Source organism: Vigna radiata, chromosome 7, assembly GCF_000741045.1.
Source record: "Vigna radiata var. radiata cultivar VC1973A chromosome 7, Vradiata_ver6, whole genome shotgun sequence".
Classification (NCBI taxonomy): Eukaryota; Viridiplantae; Streptophyta; class Magnoliopsida; order Fabales; family Fabaceae; genus Vigna; species Vigna radiata.
The window spans coordinates 29,888,358-29,909,462 of NC_028357.1; the positions used below are offsets into that span (position 1 = coordinate 29,888,358).

At 32.3% G+C, this 21,105-nt stretch overlaps 3 protein-coding genes across 3 annotated transcripts; all 3 read right to left on the reverse strand.

Annotated features, from left to right (window-relative positions):
- Positions 1-3,985: 3,985 nt before the first annotated feature.
- Positions 3,986-9,992, reverse strand: LOC106765674 (ras-related protein RABH1b). Its single transcript, XM_014650367.2, has 6 exons — positions 9,587-9,992; positions 8,467-8,538; positions 7,002-7,089; positions 6,348-6,459; positions 4,698-4,788; positions 3,986-4,284 (listed from the first exon to the last, which is right to left on the reverse strand). Exons 1-6 carry the CDS (start codon positions 9,701-9,703, stop codon positions 4,144-4,146), a joined length of 621 nt encoding a protein of 206 aa, XP_014505853.1. The 5' UTR covers positions 9,704-9,992; the 3' UTR covers positions 3,986-4,143.
- A 2,340-nt stretch (positions 9,993-12,332) lies between these two features.
- LOC106766288 (putative invertase inhibitor) lies at positions 12,333-13,181 on the reverse strand. Its single transcript, XM_014651027.2, has one exon. It carries the CDS (start codon positions 13,123-13,125, stop codon positions 12,493-12,495), a length of 633 nt encoding a protein of 210 aa, XP_014506513.2. The 5' UTR covers positions 13,126-13,181; the 3' UTR covers positions 12,333-12,492.
- A 4,911-nt stretch (positions 13,182-18,092) lies between these two features.
- On the reverse strand, positions 18,093-18,692 carry LOC111241933. Its single transcript, XM_022782646.1, has one exon. It carries the CDS (start codon positions 18,628-18,630, stop codon positions 18,175-18,177), a length of 456 nt encoding a protein of 151 aa, XP_022638367.1. The 5' UTR covers positions 18,631-18,692; the 3' UTR covers positions 18,093-18,174.
- Positions 18,693-21,105: the final 2,413 nt, after the last annotated feature.

The following is a 21,105-nucleotide window of genomic DNA, read 5'->3' on the forward strand; positions in this document are numbered from 1 at the left end:
TGCTGGTGTTACTTACTCTTTCTAGTTATTATTATTATTTCCAAATCAGATCTCTAGTATGTGTTTTTGGATCGTTAATTATTCGATCTTAGCTGGTGTACGTTGAAATTGATTTTTCATAACATTTTGAAATTGTCACGTGTCACGTTATCATTAGTCCATATAATTACATTTTTGAATTATTTAGTGAAAGAAACATGGGCGCTTATTTCAAAATTTGGAATTTTCATTCTTCTTTGCAAAACTTAACTAGAACTTTTGGGGTTCCATCCCTCGTCTCACGCGATTCCATTAAATGACATTTTCGCAGCAAGAACCAACTTTCTCTGCGTCTTATTGTTTGTTCCTTTACCTTAGAGTCCAAGATCAACACCGACGAATTACGGGGTTTTTCTCGACTTCTTCCGATTCCTCTTTCTGCTTTCGTTTTCGATTTTGAAATAGCATCTGTTTCAGCTCTAGCTAAGTACAAGTTTGTGTTGTCGGGTAACCAATCGGTGGACAAAACTAGTATCATCACTCGCTTCATGTACGATAAATTCGATAACACCTACCAGGTTTGTCCCTAAACCCTCATATTCAATCCAAAACTGCATAAAAAACTCCTTAGTTCGTTAAGGCTAAAACCACTTCTAAACCCTTACTATCATTTGATTTGTTATTTTTTATGTATATTAGTAAAACTAATCCTAGGCTCTTAACTTGGTACAATTCAGATTTCTCTTTGCTTTTGAATTTGATTTGCCTTTCCTTGCAGTTTAGTTTATCCAGTAAACTGTTGTCCTAAACGATTATTATAATATTATTCCTGTTATTTTATTTAAAAGAAGAAGAAAGAATTCAAATAAATGACCTAGATTTGATTTAAATCCTACAATTGATTCAGCTTGTGCACTTTGAATTTTCGTATGCTCCCCTTTGCCTTTTAGATTTTGGACTACTTTCCGATAAATACTAGCTTGAACATGCCGAGAAATTATTCAAACCTATCGAGGATAAAAAAACAGCCTATTCTTAAGAATATCTCTGAATACAATAAAAAAAAAAGGTTTATCAAAAGGGTGCATGAATTGAAAGAGAAGGTTGAATTGTGAAACAATATGGTATGGAATAAGTGATATACGTTGGGATTTGATGACTCAATTGAGAATTGAGGCATGTATTTTTTTTTTCTTCTTAAGTGGTGACTTTAATCCAGGAAAAACCATAATTGTTCTAGCCAAGCCGAGCTTTTAAATCTGAAAAGACCTTTTGACTTAATCTATGGTGTGTGAAGTGTGGCAATTAGATTTTGTGCAAAAGTTGATGAAGTTCTATGACAAATTTATTGATAAACATGTGAGGACAAACACAAAAATGGTGAGCAATGTTGAATCTTTGATCTGGTCGTTCATACACAGGTAAGATTTTGAGTGATTAATGCACCATGTTTGAAATATTTGGAAATGCGTGTGTAACTTTTTCTGATATGCAAAGTCATTATCAAAATGTCAAATGCCTATTATGTTGTTTGTGTTGTGATATCTTGAGGACATGAAATAATTCAAGTTAGGAGAGTTGATAAGTGTGAAAAATAATTGTTTTCATACTTATTAATTAGTTCAAAGTTGTACTTATTCATGAAACAAGCTTTTCCTCATAGAAAAGCTGTAATAATGAGTAGGAAAGTTATTTAGTTCATTGTACAGGAATTTTGTACATCATTGGAGTGTTGTTAGTTTTTTTTGGCTAAGTCAGTCATCAATCGCTCAACCACAAGAAAGATTATTTGCTTTGCACACCATCACAGTTCGTTGAGCAAATTGGGTCAGTTAAAGGATCAACGGTTAGGTTTTCGCTCAACGCATGCGTAGTTGCACGCTAAGCGAATTATTTAAATCTGAATTGGTTTTTAATTCAAGAAAGACAGACAAAGAAAAGTTCTGATATAGAAAAATTATGAAACTTCTTCGGGAACTCTAGGAGACTATTTCAGATGTGTACATTCTAGATGATTAGGAATAACTAGAATTTTATTTCATTGGAATTGGATACACTGAGCTCATTTTGATGTAATTTTCCTGTTTAAAATATTTTGTGTTCAAATCTTTTTATTGCTTTTCTTGTCATTATATGAAAGTATGATGAATTTCTAAATGTTTGTGTTTACTGGAAAGTGAACTTAAATATGGACATAAGAAGAACAACCAAAAAGAATAATGTTAGGAATAATGAAATTTCTTTTGGTCATTCTTAAACATCAAATTTTAATGCAAATTATATGTTAAGTTAATTAAGAAAATAATAATTTAACATATATATTTAGAACTTGATTTAAAGAATTAAACCAAGTATTAAGTGATGTGAATGTTTGAACGTAGGAAATATTGTTCAGAATGTTAATGTAAAGTGATCCAGGAATCAAATTCCAATAAAATTTTCTTTTAAACTTTCAATCATAATTTTAAATTCTTGTTATTTTAATGCAATTTCATCAATATGAATTCTACAGTAATCATTACTAAATTAATTTTGATAAATTAGTCTAACTATACAATGTAACTCAATTCCTTTTAAAGAACGATATTCTTTATTTACAGTTACTACTTAAAACGAATTCATATACTTTGCTAAAAGGTTATCAAGAAGTTTATGATGTATTTGTCTAATCTAAAGCTTGAACTGTTATTCATTTCATCTTAGTGGACTTGTGAGTCATTCATCCTCAAGGAACACTATTCAAGGCTGGGAACAGTGGCACCTTAACTGTTCCTGTTATGTAGTTAATATCTTAGATAATTCATAATTCATTTAACCATGAAACACTAATCCTCTTTTATATGATTGACCAATTTATATTAACTTCCATCTATAGCTCATAGTATTGATCTGAGTCTCATCCCACAGTCTAGCCAGTGACGGTAAAGAATGAAATCATTATTTGAGCAGGTGTACTTTCCTTGGTCAAACAATATCTTCTTTATTAAACTAGCCCAAACTTTCCGTTAGTGTTGAATTAGTAATTAGCCAAAAATGAACATGAAATAGGTCATTAGAAGATTGCGGACAAAAGAGCCATGTCATGCAACAGGGGCATATAAAGTATTTTATAACAATAACATCACTGCCTCCTTCCATGACTCTAGTGCCGCAAACAGCACTTGCTCTGTTTCCCCATAACACCCATTTCCTTTAGGAATTAACATTACTTTCTACTTTCCTCCTCCATTTTTGTCTCTGTTCCCCGTTAACTTTATATAACCTTTACCCTTTCGATTTTCAATGTTCATGAAAATTTTAACCATCTCCATTCAACGAGTTGAGGTTTTAAAACAAAATTGAGAAAAAACTCTATTCAATTTTATATCTTGAAACTCTTAGGAAAATAATATTTTCAATCTTAATATAATATGGTCACAGTTATGCTTTGCAAATCAAATATTTCCATCAATTTCTTCCTGCTGTGTAATAGAAGAGTGAATATCATCTTAAACTATCTTCATGTCCAAGCTAATGCCATAAATTTTTATTTTATTCTTTTATTCTCGTTATGTTACATCATTTTTATGATCTCATTATAATTTTTAATCTAATAAAAGAATATTAGAAAATCTAATTTAACATTATTATTTTTATAATTTATTAAAAAATAATTACTTTTAAAATAAAAACTTATTTTCTATTTTTACGACTTAAAATTTTATTTAAATTTCAAGAGTCCAACATGCTATATTATATCAGAAGTTTACGTTGAAAAAGTTTTATAAAATTTTTATGTTAAATTTATAACTCTGAATGTGAGGTTTGAGGTAAAGATGTTAAACCATATCAGCAAGTTACTTATTATTCTTTTGAAGTACTGTGGGGTTATATATTCTTCTAACTTTGAATACATTCCTAGCTAGCTTTTATAATTATGATAAAGAACAGTAGAAGGTAAATGCGTCAATGATAACTTCTGTCTTTTATCAAACAAAACAATAATGAATAACCAACTAACCGATGATATGTGTAATACTGGTTCTTTCACTTCATTTTAGTAATTTTCTCACATAAAGTTGTTTAAGTCGTAAGGACTGATGAATCTTTACAGAACTGAGGCAAACACATTCCAAAATAAATAGCGTCAGGCAGAAAGATACAAAACTTTGGGACAAGGCACATTTAGCAAGCACATCCACCCGCCTCAGATTGGGAATCATGATTACCAGAAGACCTCAGGTTTACGTCGACCATATCTTCCTGTTTTGTGGTAGATAGTGTTTCCATTCCGGGTAATGCAGCAGCAATTTTTCGAAAGAGGGCCTAAAATGTAGGTTTGATAAAGCAGTAAGATAAAATGTATGGACCAAGCATATAAAGCAATACCTATATCGTAAATGGCGGGAAGTATATCTAAATTCCAACATACAAGAAGCAAACATTAGGAAAATTTTATGTTGTTTTGTAGAAAAAACCAACTGTTGTTTCATTCTGAAAAGCATATCTCAATCAGAAATGACGCCTAAAACCATTGTCTGGAGGGATTTTTATCAACTATCCCCCATTTGAACCATTTAAAACATCTCATCCAAAGAAACATTGGCTCTACAGAAAAAAATTATTAAAAATAAAATACACACTTCTCACTACCGAGTGGTGAGCATAACTTTTTTTTTTCTGGATAATTTGAAGTTGATACTTGTTTAATATTTATGGCAAAGAAGGGAGATGTTTACCTTTATATTGAATCCAGCTTTTGCACTAGCTTCAATAAACATAACGTTCAGCTCTCGAGACTTTGCTTCCCCTTCCTCCGTAGACACTTGCCTGTAGTTTCATATTATAAAATATTAGTCGTAATGAAAATAAAACGCAACAAGTACATTATTCTGGCAACCAATNTGTTCCTGTATTATTAGGATGCAAGGTGAGTTGTCAAGCATTTCATTGGCAGCTACCTGCGTATCGGGATTAAATATTTGTAAAAAATTATTAGTCACTGTACCATAGGAATGTCATATGACATTCAAACCTGCATGCAGAGCATTGAAGAAGCATCTCACGGATTGAACCATTCATGCTAAAGCCTAAAATAGTAAATGAAGTTCTCACTTTCTTAGATTATCAAAGGGTATGGGTTCTGCTAATTCTTTTAACGGATAACATTGTGTTAGGCCTCTCATAAGTAAATATTATACGAGGAGAATCGGGATCTAGGCTCTTTAGCATTTTAGTACTTTAAGTGCTAAACTAATTCAGTCCTACTAAAAAGCCTAAATTCCTATTCTCATCTTATAATAATTACTTATAAGAGACCTAACANTTGCTCAGAGGCAGTTACGCTTACTAATAACTGCTAAAATAACTACTAAAACAATTCAGTCTTACTAACAGGCACAAATCGCAACTCTTCTCTTATAATATTTATTAATAAAAGCTACCCAACATTCTTATGCGTGTTTCAATTAGCTTATTTTAGGGAGCCCCGTAATCACTTTTTCTTTTGCAGCTTCACGACAGAACTTCTAAAAAAAACAAAAAGAGATTATTTCCTCACCAGAAATAATATTTCCCAACTGCACGGTTTGTTCCTAATTCACTATGTCAGGAAACAATATTCAGTCATTAACAAGAAAAAGACACGCTTTTAACTGGTTTTTGCTGCAAATATAGCAGGCAGTGCAAGGACAGCCAAAATAGGATAACATCCCTCCTCCCACTTTGCCCAGATATCTCTCTCTCTGATGTTCACATATCCAGATCATAAATACATTGAAGAAAAGAAGAGAGCGAATAAAGCCCCAAAAATGTCATTGAAGACAATGGAGGAACTCGTCAGCTAACTAGATTCTGGGTTTTCTCTAAGTCTTTTACACATTGCAAAGGAAGTTTGTGATGTATTTGTCTAATCTAAAGCTTGATCTGTTATTCATTTCATCATAGTGGACTTACTTGTTGTGAGTCATTCATTCCCCAGGAACACTATTCAAGGCTGAGAACAGTGGCACCGTAACTGTTTCAGGTATATAGTTAAGATCTTAGACAATTCATAACTCATTTAACCATGAAACACTAATCCTCTTTTATATTGATTGACCAATTTTTATTAACTTCCATCTATTTCTCAAGGTATTGTTCTCTGAGTCTCATCCCACAGTCTAGCTAGTGGTTAAAGAATGAAATGATTATTTGTACTGGTGTACTTTCCTTGGTCAAACAATATCTTCACAAAACTAGCCCAAACTTTCCGTTAGTGTTGAATTAGTAATTAGCAAAAAATAAACATGAAATAGGTCATTAGAAGATTGCGGACGAAAGAGCCATGTCATGCAACAGGGGCATATTAAGTATTTGATGAAGTCAGTCTACCACTGATTAGCAATTACCTTTTGTCCACAAGATCAGTTTTGTTCCCAACAAGAACAACAATAACATCACTNCCTCTTTCACTGCGCACCTCTTCTATCCACTTTGGTGTGTTTAGGAAAGTCTGGCGGCCTATATGATGAGAACAGCAAATAATAAGAAAGCATCCCATCACTATGTTTAGGAGCAATAAACAAACCATCATTATGTTTAGGAACAATGAACAAAACCTATGCACAAGTTATTCGAATCATTCAGAGAGGTTCATGTTGTCTAATAATAATAAGTAGCAGCTGCAAGAGAAAGCTACTTTTGAGAAGCTCTGGTTCCTGGTAATGTATCACCTAGTTGCCACAGGAACCTTTAGACCCACTTTATGTGAAAAATAAATATTTTCACATTCTAAAGAAAGAAAATGGAATAACTTAAATGAAGTGAAACTTTTTTGTTCTCTTAATATTCCAAGTACATGTTCCTCTTAGATATAAGTGTTCTTCCGTAGTAAGAAATAAATAATGAATTGCAAACTCAGCTCTTCAAAATCTATGTTTCAATTAACCGGCATAAAAAAAAAACGACCATAATTATCTATTAGTAATTGTTGTGGTGAAATGTCCAAGAAACTATAAACTGCGAAGAAAACAGGTGAAAGAAAGCACATCTATGTGGCTTACTTGCAACGTCATAAACAATAACAGCAACAGATGAATCCCTAATGTAGCTTGGAATAAGACTTCTAAATCTTTCTTGTCCAGCTGAATGAGTAGGAAAGTTATTTAGTTCATTGTACAGGAATTTTGTACATCATTGGAGTGTTGTTAGTTTTTTTTGGCTAAGTCAGTCATCAATCGCTCAACCACAAGAAAGATTATTTGCTTTGCACACCATCACAGTTCGTTGAGCAAATTGGGTCAGTTAAAGGATCAACGGTTAGGTTTTCGCTCAACGCATGCGTAGTTGCACGCTAAGCGAATTATTTAAATCTGAATTGGTTTTTAATTCAAGAAAGACAGACAAAGAAAAGTTCTGATATAGAAAAATTATGAAACTTCTTCGGGAACTCTAGGAGACTATTTCAGATGTGTACATTCTAGTGTACATCAATATTCGAAATAAAGCCAAATATACAAAAGCAGAAGAAATCAAAGACTGCTGATTATAATATGGTTTATAGCATCATGTTCAGCTTAAATCAATCCAGTTCAAAACCAAAAGCTGCTATCATACTATAAATTACAAAGGAATACACAAGGGCTAACAATATTTGGAAACCAATGCAAATAGACATTGTAGTGAGACTAAAACTTATGAGATTAAGACAAAAAGGTTTAAAAGTTAAATGGATAAATTTTTTGCCAAGTTACTCCGAGAACTTTCCCAATTTTGGTTACACTCACACCTTCTTTGTTTGGACTTTATAACGTTGGACACTAACTATTCTCTATTCCTTTCAAGGCCCTGTCTGTTACCGTAAAGTTATCACACGAGTTGTACATGTCCGTTTAATGCATTTTCATACNTAAAATATCTGTTTAATGCATTTTCATGTCTAAAATTATTCATATATAACTCCTTCAAATCAAGTTATGGGCGTGTCACTTTTGGAGTTTCTTCATGACGACCTTATATTAATGGAAACAGTTCCCTAACAAAACAAGGGTGAGACTGCCATGGCATTATAGAATTCATAAGGCTTTTTGTGATCTCAAAAAGGGAGGGTTACAAGTGTGATATTGGCTAATCAGAAGAAGTGTCAATGTAATTTGCTCCAAAATTTTCAGAGAAGAAAGCAAAATGTTAATCATAAAATATCACATTTTCACTAATGCACAGTAAACATCAAATTATAATGTGTGCGCAGTTCAGTAATTTGCACGAGACGTTGTTTGCCCCTTATTTGCAGGGAAGTTATCTTTACTCACTCAGGATTCCAAAATTTACTATTCCAGTATGGCTGTATACTGAAGAAGGAATGCGAAAATTAGATTGTTAAAATAATAGCATTCACATTTCCCTTCTGCCCTTCCGTCTTAAATCTAGACGAAACGACATTTTCTTCCCTTCCCATAACCTTTTTTTATCGCAAATATTCCTTACACTTCAGAGTAGAGTTTGCAAAAATGATCAAGGAACATCTTACCACAACTGCAGTCTAACAGTTCGATCTTCAAGATACATAGTTTTTGATAGGAAGTCAATACCGATTGTAGCCTGTTTTACAAAAGGAAAAATAAGTTTTAAGAACTGCAAAATTGTAAACGACTCAATTTGGAAAAATGGGAATGAACGTAAACCAAGAATAGTATATAAGACATAATTCAAGAAAAATGTAAAGAACTCAATGAATATCTACAATTATATCTGCTCATAATGTGGAAGCAGCATTACTGGTGCTACAGAGGTTAAGAGAATAGATGCAATGAACCACAACCAGTTAAGGGATAGATTACTTTTAGTGCCTAGTTTTTCTATTTACAAGTAATTTACTACTAAACTAAGGTATTTGACCTCCACATAGCTCAAGTTTTTGAGACATGTGCTACACTGATACTGTTTTCTGTTTCTCTCCTCCCTATGCTATTTCCTCCCATGGAGTCGCCATATTCATCATAAACAAATAAAAATCACATTTGCATTAGCACCAAATTTTTGGGATGAAAATTATTACAAATGTCTGCATGCTAATCAGTATTGAAAGAGGGGGAAATGGTAAAACTCAAAAGGTCAAAGGCCAAGGGTAAAATTAATTCCACATCCCAAGACACATTGGCGTCGTTATCAAAAATGGTATAAGAGAGGAATAACTGTAGCGGGAGAAGCGTCCATGGCAGCGGAGATGGAAGAAAGCATGGAAGCAGAGGGAAAGCTCGAAACAGGTAAAGGAAACTGAAAACTCTTACTGAATCTGTAAGCTTTCATACATGAGAGAAAAGGGGAACCTAGCATATATAGGGTGTCCGCAAACAGAGAAGGGCGAAAAATGCAAAGAAGGGAAAAACCTTACTAACAACTAATCTAACTAACTGATTACTGCTTCTAAGCAGTAATCCTAACTAATCCAACGTTTTGATAGTCGTTGAACTAAGACTTTCGTACAAATAAACGACGAAGCTAAATTCGATAAACATCACCAATCCTCTTCCAACTGTAATGATCACATGCCCATCCCACAGTATAACAGTGATCTCTTGATTTTATAAAGAATGGAGAAAGGTTGGGCTGTAAATAATGAAAGTACGATCGGATCTGAGAAGAAAACCTGATACGTGTTGTCGAATTTGTCGTACATGAAGCGAGTGATTATGCTGGTTTTCCCAACGGACTGATCGCCCAAGAATACAAGCTTGTACTTTGCGAGAGCCGATACTGGCGCCATTCTCACAAATCAACCACAATGCAATGTGCACCTCAGATTTGTGGAATGCTTTACTCTGTAAATGAATCCAATTCAATTGTTTCGACAATTCGATTTTGCTTTTCTCTCTTCAGCAATCTCACAAAGAAAGAAAAGCACTGCGAGAGAAAGAATACAGAGGAAATTAAGTTAATTATGATGGGTGTGTGCTGGTGTTACTTACTCTTTCTAGTTATTATTACTATTTCCAAAACAGATCTCTAGTATGTGTTTTTGGATCCTTAATGATTCGATTTTAGCTGGTGAAGCAATAATATTGCATAAACTTGAGAATATGAATTACAGTGTTTAAGCCTGAACCGGTACAGTGCATGTCGGCAAGACAGTGATTTAAAGAAGGAATACAAATTAATTACCATGACAGCCTAGGATCAAATACTTTTTAAAATTAAAATGACGGTCACTTAAACTAAACAAATGTATTTAATCTGTTGATTAAACAAGTTTGATTTACGGGTTAAAAAGTAAAGCTAGAATCAAGTTTTTGTTTCGTAAAATGTAATTAAAAGTATATTATTAATTTAGTTTTCATAGTTAGACATATTTTATTTTTGGTTAAAAGCTCTTTTTGGTCCCAATTTTGATTCGGAAAATTCGTTTTGGTTCCTGAGTTGAATTTGTGTTCAATTTCGTCCCAAAGAACGAATTAAATGTTCAATTTGGTCCTTTTTCAGTAACTCCGTTAAAATGGTTAACGGCAACGTGTCCAGCTCTGCAACTGCTGAGTGAGGTGTCATTTCTTTGCTGACTGGGAGTCCTTTTCAGTTGGAATTAGGATTTTTTAAAAAATTTAGAAGGGCAAAGTGGGAAAAAAAAGAAAGACTTTCTTCTTCCTCTGAAACCCTAATTCCTCTACCCAAATATTAGCTAATCTGTTTTCTACCTATTAGCTAATCTGTTTTCTCCTCGAACATATTCAAAAGCACAAATAACCCATCAATCCAAAAGTTACTTCCNTGATTAGGATCTCTACCATCATAAATTGAACTTCATTAAAGTATTTGATAAGGATCTCTACCATCATAAATCTCATTTCTTCGTTGTTCCTTCGGAATAAAATCGAATGCTTCCCTGCTTCCCTGACTCATTACAAATCAATGCTGCAATTTGCACGGAAAATGTATTAATTGTAGACAAAGACATCAGAGATATTCTTACTAACCTCTGAAACCCTAATAGGGATAAGGAAGAACAACTCTGCTCAAAATTAGGGTTCAGATTTGGGGAAAAGAGCACACGAAGTGGAATTGGAAAATGCTGGAGGCTGCCACGGTGGTTCCCGTTTCTGCTTTTGGGTTTGTTTTCTGTAGGTGCGAGATGCGACGGTGATGGAGGTGTGATGGTGATGGAGGTGCGAGGGTGATGGAGGTGCGATGGTGATGGAGGTGCGAGGGTGATGGAGGTGCGATGGTGATGGAGGTGCGAGGGTGATGGAGGTGCGATGGTGATGGAGGTGCGACGGTGATGGAGGTGCGAGGTGCGATGGTTGCTGAGGGCGTGCGAGGAAGAAGATGATGGACGGTGGTCGGTGGTCGGCGGTTGGGGTTTGGGTAATGGTAGAGGAATTAGGGTTTCAGAGGAAGAAGAAAGTCTTTCTTTTTTTCCAGGGACCAAAACGAATTTTCCGAACCAAAATTGGGACCAAAAAGAGCTTTTAACCTTTTTCCCACTTTGTCCTTCTAAATTTTTTAAAAAATCCTAATTCCAACTGAAAAGGACTCCCAGTCAGCAAAGAAATGACACCTCACTCAGCAGTTGCAGAGCTGGACACGTTGTCGTTAACCATTTTAACGGAGTTACTGAAAAAGGACCAAATTGAACATTTAATTCGTTCTTTGGGACGAAATTGAACACAAATTCAACTCAGGGACCAAAACGAATTTTCCGAACCAAAATTGGGACCAAAAAGAGCTTTTAACCTTTATTTTTTATACCATACTTAAAAATTATCTAAATTAGTTCTTGTAAATATTATTTTAATCTCATTTACTTTCGTAATTTTTTCATATACCGGCACCTTCTTCAGTAATGCAGAACAATAAAGGAGAAAGATAATCACCTGAAGAACACCTTTATAACAACGGAAGAAACCAACAGATCTACCGTTAACACAGAGAGAAAGCCTAACAGAATTTAGAATCGTTTTTATCCAACTGCAAAATCTGATATTAAAATCAAAACAATATAACAAATTTTTATAACAACTTTTTACAATAACTCAATATCATTACTTAGTTCGTTTGAATTTATATTAAAAAAAAATATTTCAACACAAATGTTGTAAGAAAATTGTTAAAAATACATTTTTCAAATATTTATCTCCCGAAAAATTAATAGCTTCCGAAGTAATAATAACGCAATCTTTAATGTCCCGTTTCACAAAACCATTCTGACTTTTTCTTATAACTAACCAAAAAATTAGCATATTAACAATTAAAATTTTCAGATAAAAAAGACTACCAAACAAAAAAAAAATACATCTAGTAAATTAATATCCATATCTTTTTATAATTAATTATTTTAATATATTTGTACATCACGATAATATTAAAATATTTACATCACGAAATTTTTTCTAAAAAGTCTCACTGCTAAAAGAAAAAAATATACTAAAAACTAAAAGAATAAAAAGAAACAGCATAGATAAACCTCTTCTTCTTCCTTCAGTTATTAAGATACAATACTTAACACCCTCACTGTCCATTTTGAGATACGAATATAACGTGTCTCGTATTATAAAGAGGAATGGATCAGTTTAGAAGCTGCGTAGGGGTAGCCAAATGGATAATGCAAAGCGCAATCCCACATAACTGGAAGAGATTATAATTCTCCTGTGTCAGAGGAGAAACTTCACCTCTCTCTGTAAAACCTTGCTGGCATGTTGATGCTGTTTCCATAACTGAACTCATCCACATCCTAGTTACATCATAATTCCCCGACAAGAAAACCCCCACCGAGTTCACTATTGTCCATGCTGCATCTGAGTACAGTTCCAAGCAATCTGTTAAGGCCCCCAAAGCATAGCTACCAACGCTTGTGCTATCCAATAGCTTCTCTATTGTTGCCACTGTGCTACTCACATTCTCTAGTGCTAGCTCCATCGCAACCAACGCCAACCCTTCAAGATTTGCCGAGTGACTCACCGGAACTACCGGAAGAGAACTTGAGCATAGCCCGTAGCTCAATATGATAGATTGGTTCGCACATATTTCGCAGGTTTGCTCGATTATGTCCTTGGGCACACTCCAGGTGGAGCTTGTTCCAAGGGAGAGTGTGGTGATAAACAAGGAAAAAAGGGTGAAAGAGAACAGCAGTAAATATGGCCGAGACATCGTTGGTTTGGTATGGACTGAAAGTAGTGCGTATATATGAGTGTTACTCATGCATGCAAAGGTATGTATATATGGTTCATGTACGTGAAGGGATAGCAGGACATAGTGGAAATGTAGTGTCAAAGAGGAAGTTTCCTTAACGGCTTTTTGGTTATGAGAGAGTACTATTTTAGCCTTTACATTGGTTCATTATTGAAGGGGAGTGTTTTCTGGGTATGCAGCACTTCCAGGAGCAGTGGAATAGTAGGGTTCGTTAGTAATTTCGTGGAACCATTTAGCTGCGGAAGCTTCGTGGGGTCACATACATGACAGATTCAGTACGGACGAAAGGTTCGGGCAACAACATACTTTTTTTTTTCATTAAACTCTATTTCAGAATTTTCAAATATAGTTCTACAAATTACATTTTTATTCAAGGATAAAAATAATTTTATCCTTTAAAATGTATACTGTTGTCGCATTCATTTTCGAAATTAAAGAAATTGAAAAGAATTTCCAAAAGTGCTAGTAAGTGTCGTATAGTCCTTAATTAAGTTTGTTCATATAAGTTCCTAAAATATAGCCATTTTCTTTAGTTTCGATTCATAAATATAGGCTAATACATGAAAACGGTTTAAATGAAGTGAAGGGCAAATTACACTTTTTTTAAAATTATTTGAAACTTCTAAATTTTAGAAATTATTTTGTTAATAGCAAATAACCTTTTAATAATTTTCAATGAATTAACTTTTTCTTTTAGTTGAGTCCCTTAGGCCTTGTTAGCTTGAGTGGATTTAGGGGAGAGTAATTGAGAGGATTTGAAGGTAATTTTTTTTTTTTTGAATAGATTTAGAGGTAAGTGAGAGTAGATTTTGAAGTAAAATTTGTGAGAATCATTATGTGACAGATTAAAAAAATTTACTTCCAAATCCACTCTCGCTTGCCTCCAAATATATTCAAATAAACAACAAAATACATTTATCATCAAATCTTCTCAAATTCTCTCAGTTACTCTTTTCCAAATTCACTCAAGTGAACAAAACCTTATATTTCTATAATATCAATTAGTTTATATCCGACATAAACTAATTTCAAAGACCTGTCTTTTTAGTTTAGAAGTCAAATTATAAACCATTTAATTTATGAACTTAAGTTTTTTATAATACAAAGACTTGTTTGGTTTAGAAATCAAATTAAACATAATTTAACTCATAATCTTATATTTAATAAGTTAGAGATAATTTGTATTATTATTGTAGTGGAGAGAAACATGATTTAACAAGTTTTCTAAGTCAATGACAACTTGTTAATAGATCCTTAGAATCAATAATATATCAAAATCATTTAATAATTTGTATCTAAGCATATTTTCCACTTGAAGCATCATAATACTTTTTGTTTGATGTGTGTCTCTTTTTTATGTATGCAATAAAAACAAGTAACACAACAATTTATAAAGGAAAAAAAAAATTAACTTTTTTTGATAACTTTTTTACAACTACTTATGTAGTAGCTTATGATTGGTCTGTTCCAAATATACGGACCAATAAAACAACAGTGACACATAGTCTATTGTCAAAACATTGTTAACATATCATGGTCCATTTATAAAAGTCAGTAGTTCATTGTTCAACCCACACTTTATGAGTTCTTTTAACTGTCTTTTTCTTTTTAGAAACATTTTTCTTTTTTAAAACCTTTTTAATAAATATAGGCTTTTCAACATTTTTATTTTTGGTAGCTTCTTTAAGCAATTTTTATAAAATGTTAATATCAAACATATAACTCTTATATGACTATCATTCAACATTTAAAGTATCTTTTTTTTTTCTAAACTTGAAATTTTATTTTTTTCAAAACTTCTTCTAGAGCCTAATCAAATTTAAGTTGCAACTTTTTTAAATTTTTTTCAATTTTTCATGAGCAATATCTAGTTTTTCAGACTCATCTAAAAGTTCTTGAAATGCATAATGTAAATCAACATAATCATTGTTATAACTAGAAAAACTTACTTGGCTTCCATTGTGTTGTCATTGGTCATTAAACACAAATTTGTTTCCTCATTTAAGTCGCTTGAACTTGATGAGCTAGAATCGTTATCGTTCCAAAATATGTAAGCTTTGTTCTTTTGTGGAATTGTTTTCCTTCTTATCTTCATCCTTATTGTTGTTTGGGAAACGTGTCTTAACATGTCCTCTCTCTCCACATCCATACATTTATAGTTGGGGAGGGTGTTTGATTCTCCTTTCTCTTGCCTTTGAACTTACCTTTACCTTTTGACTTCATGAACTTAGTAAATCTCTTGAACACGAGACTCATGTTTCCATTATCATAGTTCTCATTCTTTTTTGGACTATTGTTCTTTGAGATTTTTGACTTGAAAAAACCAGAGTCTTTTTCTTTCCTTAGTCTTCTTCAACGCTTAGTCTTTCCAGTTCTAGTTCATGTTATCTTAACTTCCCAAAGAGAGTCACCATAGACATGATCGTCAAGTTCTTGGACTCTGTTATAATAGTAACCTTTGGTTGTCAAGTCCTGTTCAAAGTTTTTCAAGATTTTTATATTTATCACATTAGTTTCGAAAGCTTTACCTAGCCTAGAGAGCTGATTAAGTAAGCGATTTTCATGTTATAAAATAATATCTTCCGAATGTATCATGAACACTCGTACTCTTGAATTAATGAGTTCTTTCTTGCTCTTTTAACTTTATCAGTTCCTTCATGAGTGATGCGAAGGACTTCCCACATATCTTGAGTACTTTTTGCATACGAAGATTATGTAAAGTTCATCTAAAGTTAAAGCATATGAAATAATGTTTCTTGCTTTTACATCGTACTGGACTCTTACATTTTCTTCAGCGGTCCGTTGTAAGTAAGGCTTTGGTTCTTACACGTCATTCACAGATATGGCAGGCAAAAAAGGTCCATTTAAAACAGTTTTCCCACACACCTATGTCAACAGACTCTAAGAATATTTGGATCCTAACTTTTCAGAAAGGATAGTTTTCTTCAGTAAAAAATGAAGGTTTATTGATGAAGACACTTTCAGCATAGGTTTGGCTTTGTCCCACCATTTTTGAATAATTATCAAAGGAAGCTCTAATACAAGTTGTTAGAAATATGTAGTTAAATGTTCGTGGGCAGACAAAAACCAAGAGGGGGTGAATTGGTTTACTTGATAAAAGTAATGCCATTTAAAAGTTTTCCCTTTTTAAAACCAACTTCACAATAAAAATGATTACTTCAAGATAATAACAAGTAAATAAAAGAGTGTACGAAAAGATAAGTTTGTATAAGTGATTTTATACTGGTTTAGATCTAATGATTTTATATCTAGTTGTTAATCTCTCTAAACGAGTGATTAACTAATAACTATGAAATAACCAGAACTTACAACTTATGAGAGTAGAATAAAGGTTAGAGTTCACCTCTCTTGAACACACAAGAGATAACTAACACTTCCTTTTGACACATAAAAGAATGAACAACTTAATCTTACAACAACATAATGCATTGATCACTTAGACACACTAATGGAAGCACTTCCTTTTACCAACACAAGAGTTTGCAAGCTCACACTTAAAACCACAAAGTACTAAGTTGCTCAAAAAGATTAAGTTATCAGAAAATGTTCATAGGCAAAATGTTTATAGACCTAAGTTTGAAAATAGGTCAAAAGAATTTAAAGGGTATTATCGCAACTATCGTTGATAATTTGATAGAGTGATAATCAATTATTCCAGAGACTTTTTCCTAAAATCCTTTATCTTTAGGATAATCGATTATCTAAAGTGATAATCGATTATTCCAGTATATTTCTGAAATAATGCTATTTCTTGATGCTCTCTCTAATATGTTGTGCATCTAAAATATAAATAACTTATTGCAAAAGCTTTAAATTGGACAACAAATTGAACAATAGTTTCTTCTAATCTTCAAACGCAAGATTAGTTTCATCATCAAAACTTCTTTGACTTTAATTCTTCTTTTGTTTCTAACACAACTTTGTCCATATGCTAAATAAACGAATCTAACCGTACATATTAGGCAAATGTGTCCATATACTGATTAGACGAGTCTAACAACACATATTGAATAAGTTTGTTAATGTATTGATTAGATGAGTCTAGAAATTCACATTATGTCAATCTATTCATACACTAATTTATATTTTTGACAAGTCAACTCTACATATTTTTACATATATCTTTTATATTTTTTTGAAAATTTACTCTATTTTTGTATATGTTTTATTTTTTACATTTTTACAAACTCTACTATTTATATTTTTATAGACATTATTGACTTTTAACCTATAAATTATTTTTAAGATTAATTTTATTCAAAACTTAATTATAAACTTAAAAATATTTATTATTATTTTTTCTCGTAATGTAATTCTCTTTTAATAAATACACAAACTAACCTCAACTATAACACAAGTTTAAAACTAATTAAATTTATAAAATAAACTGACAATAATTATAAATATATAATTTGAATGTCTTTTATTAATAAATTCAAAATAAAATGCAAAACAAAGTTTGACATGTATTTTAAAAAAGTGTTTAGGATTGATCACACTTGTTAATGCCCCGTCGAAATGACAAATTAATTGAAAGGATGAAAGTTATAAATCACATTTATAACATACAACAGAAACAATGGATCTGTTTCGGATTAAATCATGTACATTAAGTAATAGAGGAGAATAAAATGCGAATTTATCGAAATACCTAATTTGATTCCTTCAATTCTTAACTTCCTTTAACTTTTTTTTAAACATTCTAATATATAATAAACCAATACGTTATATATATATATATATATATATATATAGTCTGTCAAAAGCAGAGCTAAAACATTCTTATGTTTATGTTTACACAGTTTTAATTCTTTCTTGGTAATACTTCTGTAATTGTCAAACATTAATATACTATGAAAAAATGTAAACCTTTAATTCCAATTATATGAAAAAAATTCGCATATATATAAAAAAACAGAAATAAATATGTAAAAGGAACAAATCAAGACAGGCAGTAAAAGAGCGAAATAATAAATGATGGAACTTTATCTGATTGTTTATTGAAGTATGAATGTAGGAACAGGTGTTGAAGATTGACTAGGATTGTTTGGTGAAGATTTGGAGGAGCACGAGAGGTATTACGTTGAGTTTGAAGTAGGCGTTATTCAGGTTTGTTAAAGGAGACAGGTTTCTACCTTTGGGATCGTTGAATGAGCGTTGACAGATAAGTGGGGTATCTAAGGATTCACTCACTTTGATGCCAGCAGTGTCCAAATCCTTGGCCTTGAAAGCAACCACAGCAGCATCTAATTCCGACATCGTATCCTTGTAAGAATCAAAGCAACCTTTTAGGCTATCCTTCGTGCGTTCATTAAATCTCTTGTCGTTCAAGAGCTTCGAAATGAAGGAAAGCATGTTGGTTCCGTTGGATTTCAGTAACTCAATTGACTTCACCCAGTAATCTTCCACGTTTCTGCTTGGTGCCTGCCAATTGGAAAGGTATGCAACACAGAAATCATAGCTCAAACCTTGGTCAAATTTCGACGCCTCCATGCAAGCTTCAGAGACAAGATTTGAGACACTTGAGCATTGAGAGAAAAAGAGAGAGAAAATTATTATAAGGTATGCTGAGAGTTTCATTTTTTTGGTTTTTGTTTCTGACAAATTCAAATTGAAATCTATGAAAAACCGATGTGAAAGGAATACAGTGATGCAATGCAAATATCCCCTTTGCATATATATAATGTCAAGGGAGATATTTTGAAAATAATTTTTAATAATTCTTTATTATACACATGTATTATTTTATTAGTTTATTTAAATTTATATATAAAAAAATATTTGAAACGAACTAATTACATATATGTGTTGTAAAAAAATTGTTAAAAAAATATTGTTAAAAAAATTTTTATAAAAAAATTGTTAAAATAATGTTCTTAACTTTTTTTTAAAAAAAAAGTTGAGATTACTGTGTTTATTTTCAATCACGAGTAATAAATGTGAAGTTATCAGACAAAAATCTTTCTAACTTAAACAAAGTCCACTTGAGAAATATTCTCTTACAAGCTTCTATCTCCAGAAATATTTTTAATATATAATAAACTTTCGAAGCTCTTAATTGCTGCAAGTTACTAGACAAATTAATTAAATCAACTTCAAATCACTTTAAGGAAAAAAAGAAGAAGAAGAGTTTAGTGAATATAGTTGAATTATTGTGTAACCGATAAAATAACACGTATTAACATTAATTTGACAAACATAACTATTAATAAACTTATAATGCGTGGGATGCAGGGTTGTTTTTCAAATAATTTATAAATGAATAATGTATACTTTACATGTTTAAAGGGTTTTTTAGATTACACTAGTATGTACGTACGGGTCTTTTTTGTTTTATTAATTTTTGTTAAGAAAATTAATTAATTAATTTTATATTTAGAAGAATAATTTATTTACATAATTATATTTAAGTGTTATCATTATATATAATTTTAAATATAATATTTTAAATAAGAGATTGATAATATGAAAATTGTAAGGGTCTGAAAAAGTAAAGAGGGGCATTAGGCCTTGGGAAGGGAAGTCAGTCCATCCGACTTGAGCTCTTGGACTTGAGGAGGGTCTCTTCCTCTAAGTCAGATTTTCATTTCTGTATTTTCCCTCTCTCTAAAAGAAGAAGTTCTAATGCCCTAACCAAGTTCCTCCATCTTTTCTCTAAAATTCCAGAAATCTGAACCGTGCAAATTTTAATTGAGTGCTGCCAAACCCTTCCTAGCGGAAAGGGCTTCCATTTGAACCGAACACTTCTCAGTTTCAATTGGTAAGTAAGTTTCCCCTTTCCCTCCACTGTCCTAACCTAAGGCAACCAATTTTCTGGTTGCATGTACTTTCCACATTTTATTTTCCTTCCAATTTGTTCCAGCTCTAAAAATGTTGTTTCTATCATCAAAATTGGTGATTTATAGGTCCTGTCCTGTTCAGCACAGTGTAAGGGTTATTGTTGGAGCGTTTCCTGAATTTTTGGTTGTAAACTTTCTAGGTAAGGGGAGCTAACTATATAAGTATTTTGTTGTTCTGATTAATTCCTGAATTTATGAGAAAATATGTGGAATTGCGTTTGTACACTGGTTAACTCTGTTTTAATGCTCTATGCATGTTAAATTTAACTGTGATATATATTATTTGATATTTAATTGTCTCTATTTTAAGTATTTGGTCTTGGAATGTTCTGAACCTTTGGTTCATTCTCTATGTTTGATTGTGATTATTGTAATTTGCCTGGAATTGTGTTGCTGAACTGAATTTCATTGAATTGATGATCCTGGAAATGATTCCTGTTTGTATATTAGTTATGATGTGCTCTGAAGGAAATTGATGAATCTGGTTGCTGGAATAAGTTGGGGGTGATACTGATTTGATGGGAAATTATGGGTTGAGTGTAGCCTCAGGTTTTGTGAGAGAGATGTATAACTTTGGGAATTAGGAAAAAATAATAATAGGATAGTTGATTAAATCAAATAAAAATACTTGGGACTTGTTGGAAACCTTCTCTGTTGGTAGGATAGAGAGAACCTAAAAACCAGAGCCGCACATCCATGATCATAGAGCAGCCCTGGCCTGGTCCAGTTAGTTGTGACTAGTCATATGTGTTGGTGTCGAAGGTGAGTCTGATGCGTTAGACATTTGTTCTCTCTCCGGTGACCAATTGGGGTACGAGAAGGATTGAGAAAAATATAGAGTTCTTAAGCTAGTTATATAACCAGCAAGAAAATTGGGTAGGGAGGTGAGGTTAGGAGAAAGCATTCTATAAAAATGAATAATTTAACAAGTAATTTCATAATTAAGTAAACATTGTAAATTATTTTGAGATAATATATATCATAATATATTATATTATTGATATATAGATTATATATATATAATATATAACATGATGAGGGTTTAGGTACTGTAACATTGATATTAATATTAAAATTTGTGATTGGTGAGTAAGGTATTGTTGAGATTATGTATATGTTGATTGTGATA

Bases quoted from the DNA above. Each gene is read 5' to 3' on its own strand.
- LOC106766288 (XM_014651027.2), bottom strand. From the start codon at position 13,125: ATGAGTAACACTCATATATACGCACTACTTTCAGTCCATACCAAACCA.
- LOC111241933 (XM_022782646.1), bottom strand. From the start codon at position 18,630: ATGGAGGCGTCGAAATTTGACCAAGGTTTGAGCTATGATTTCTGTGTT.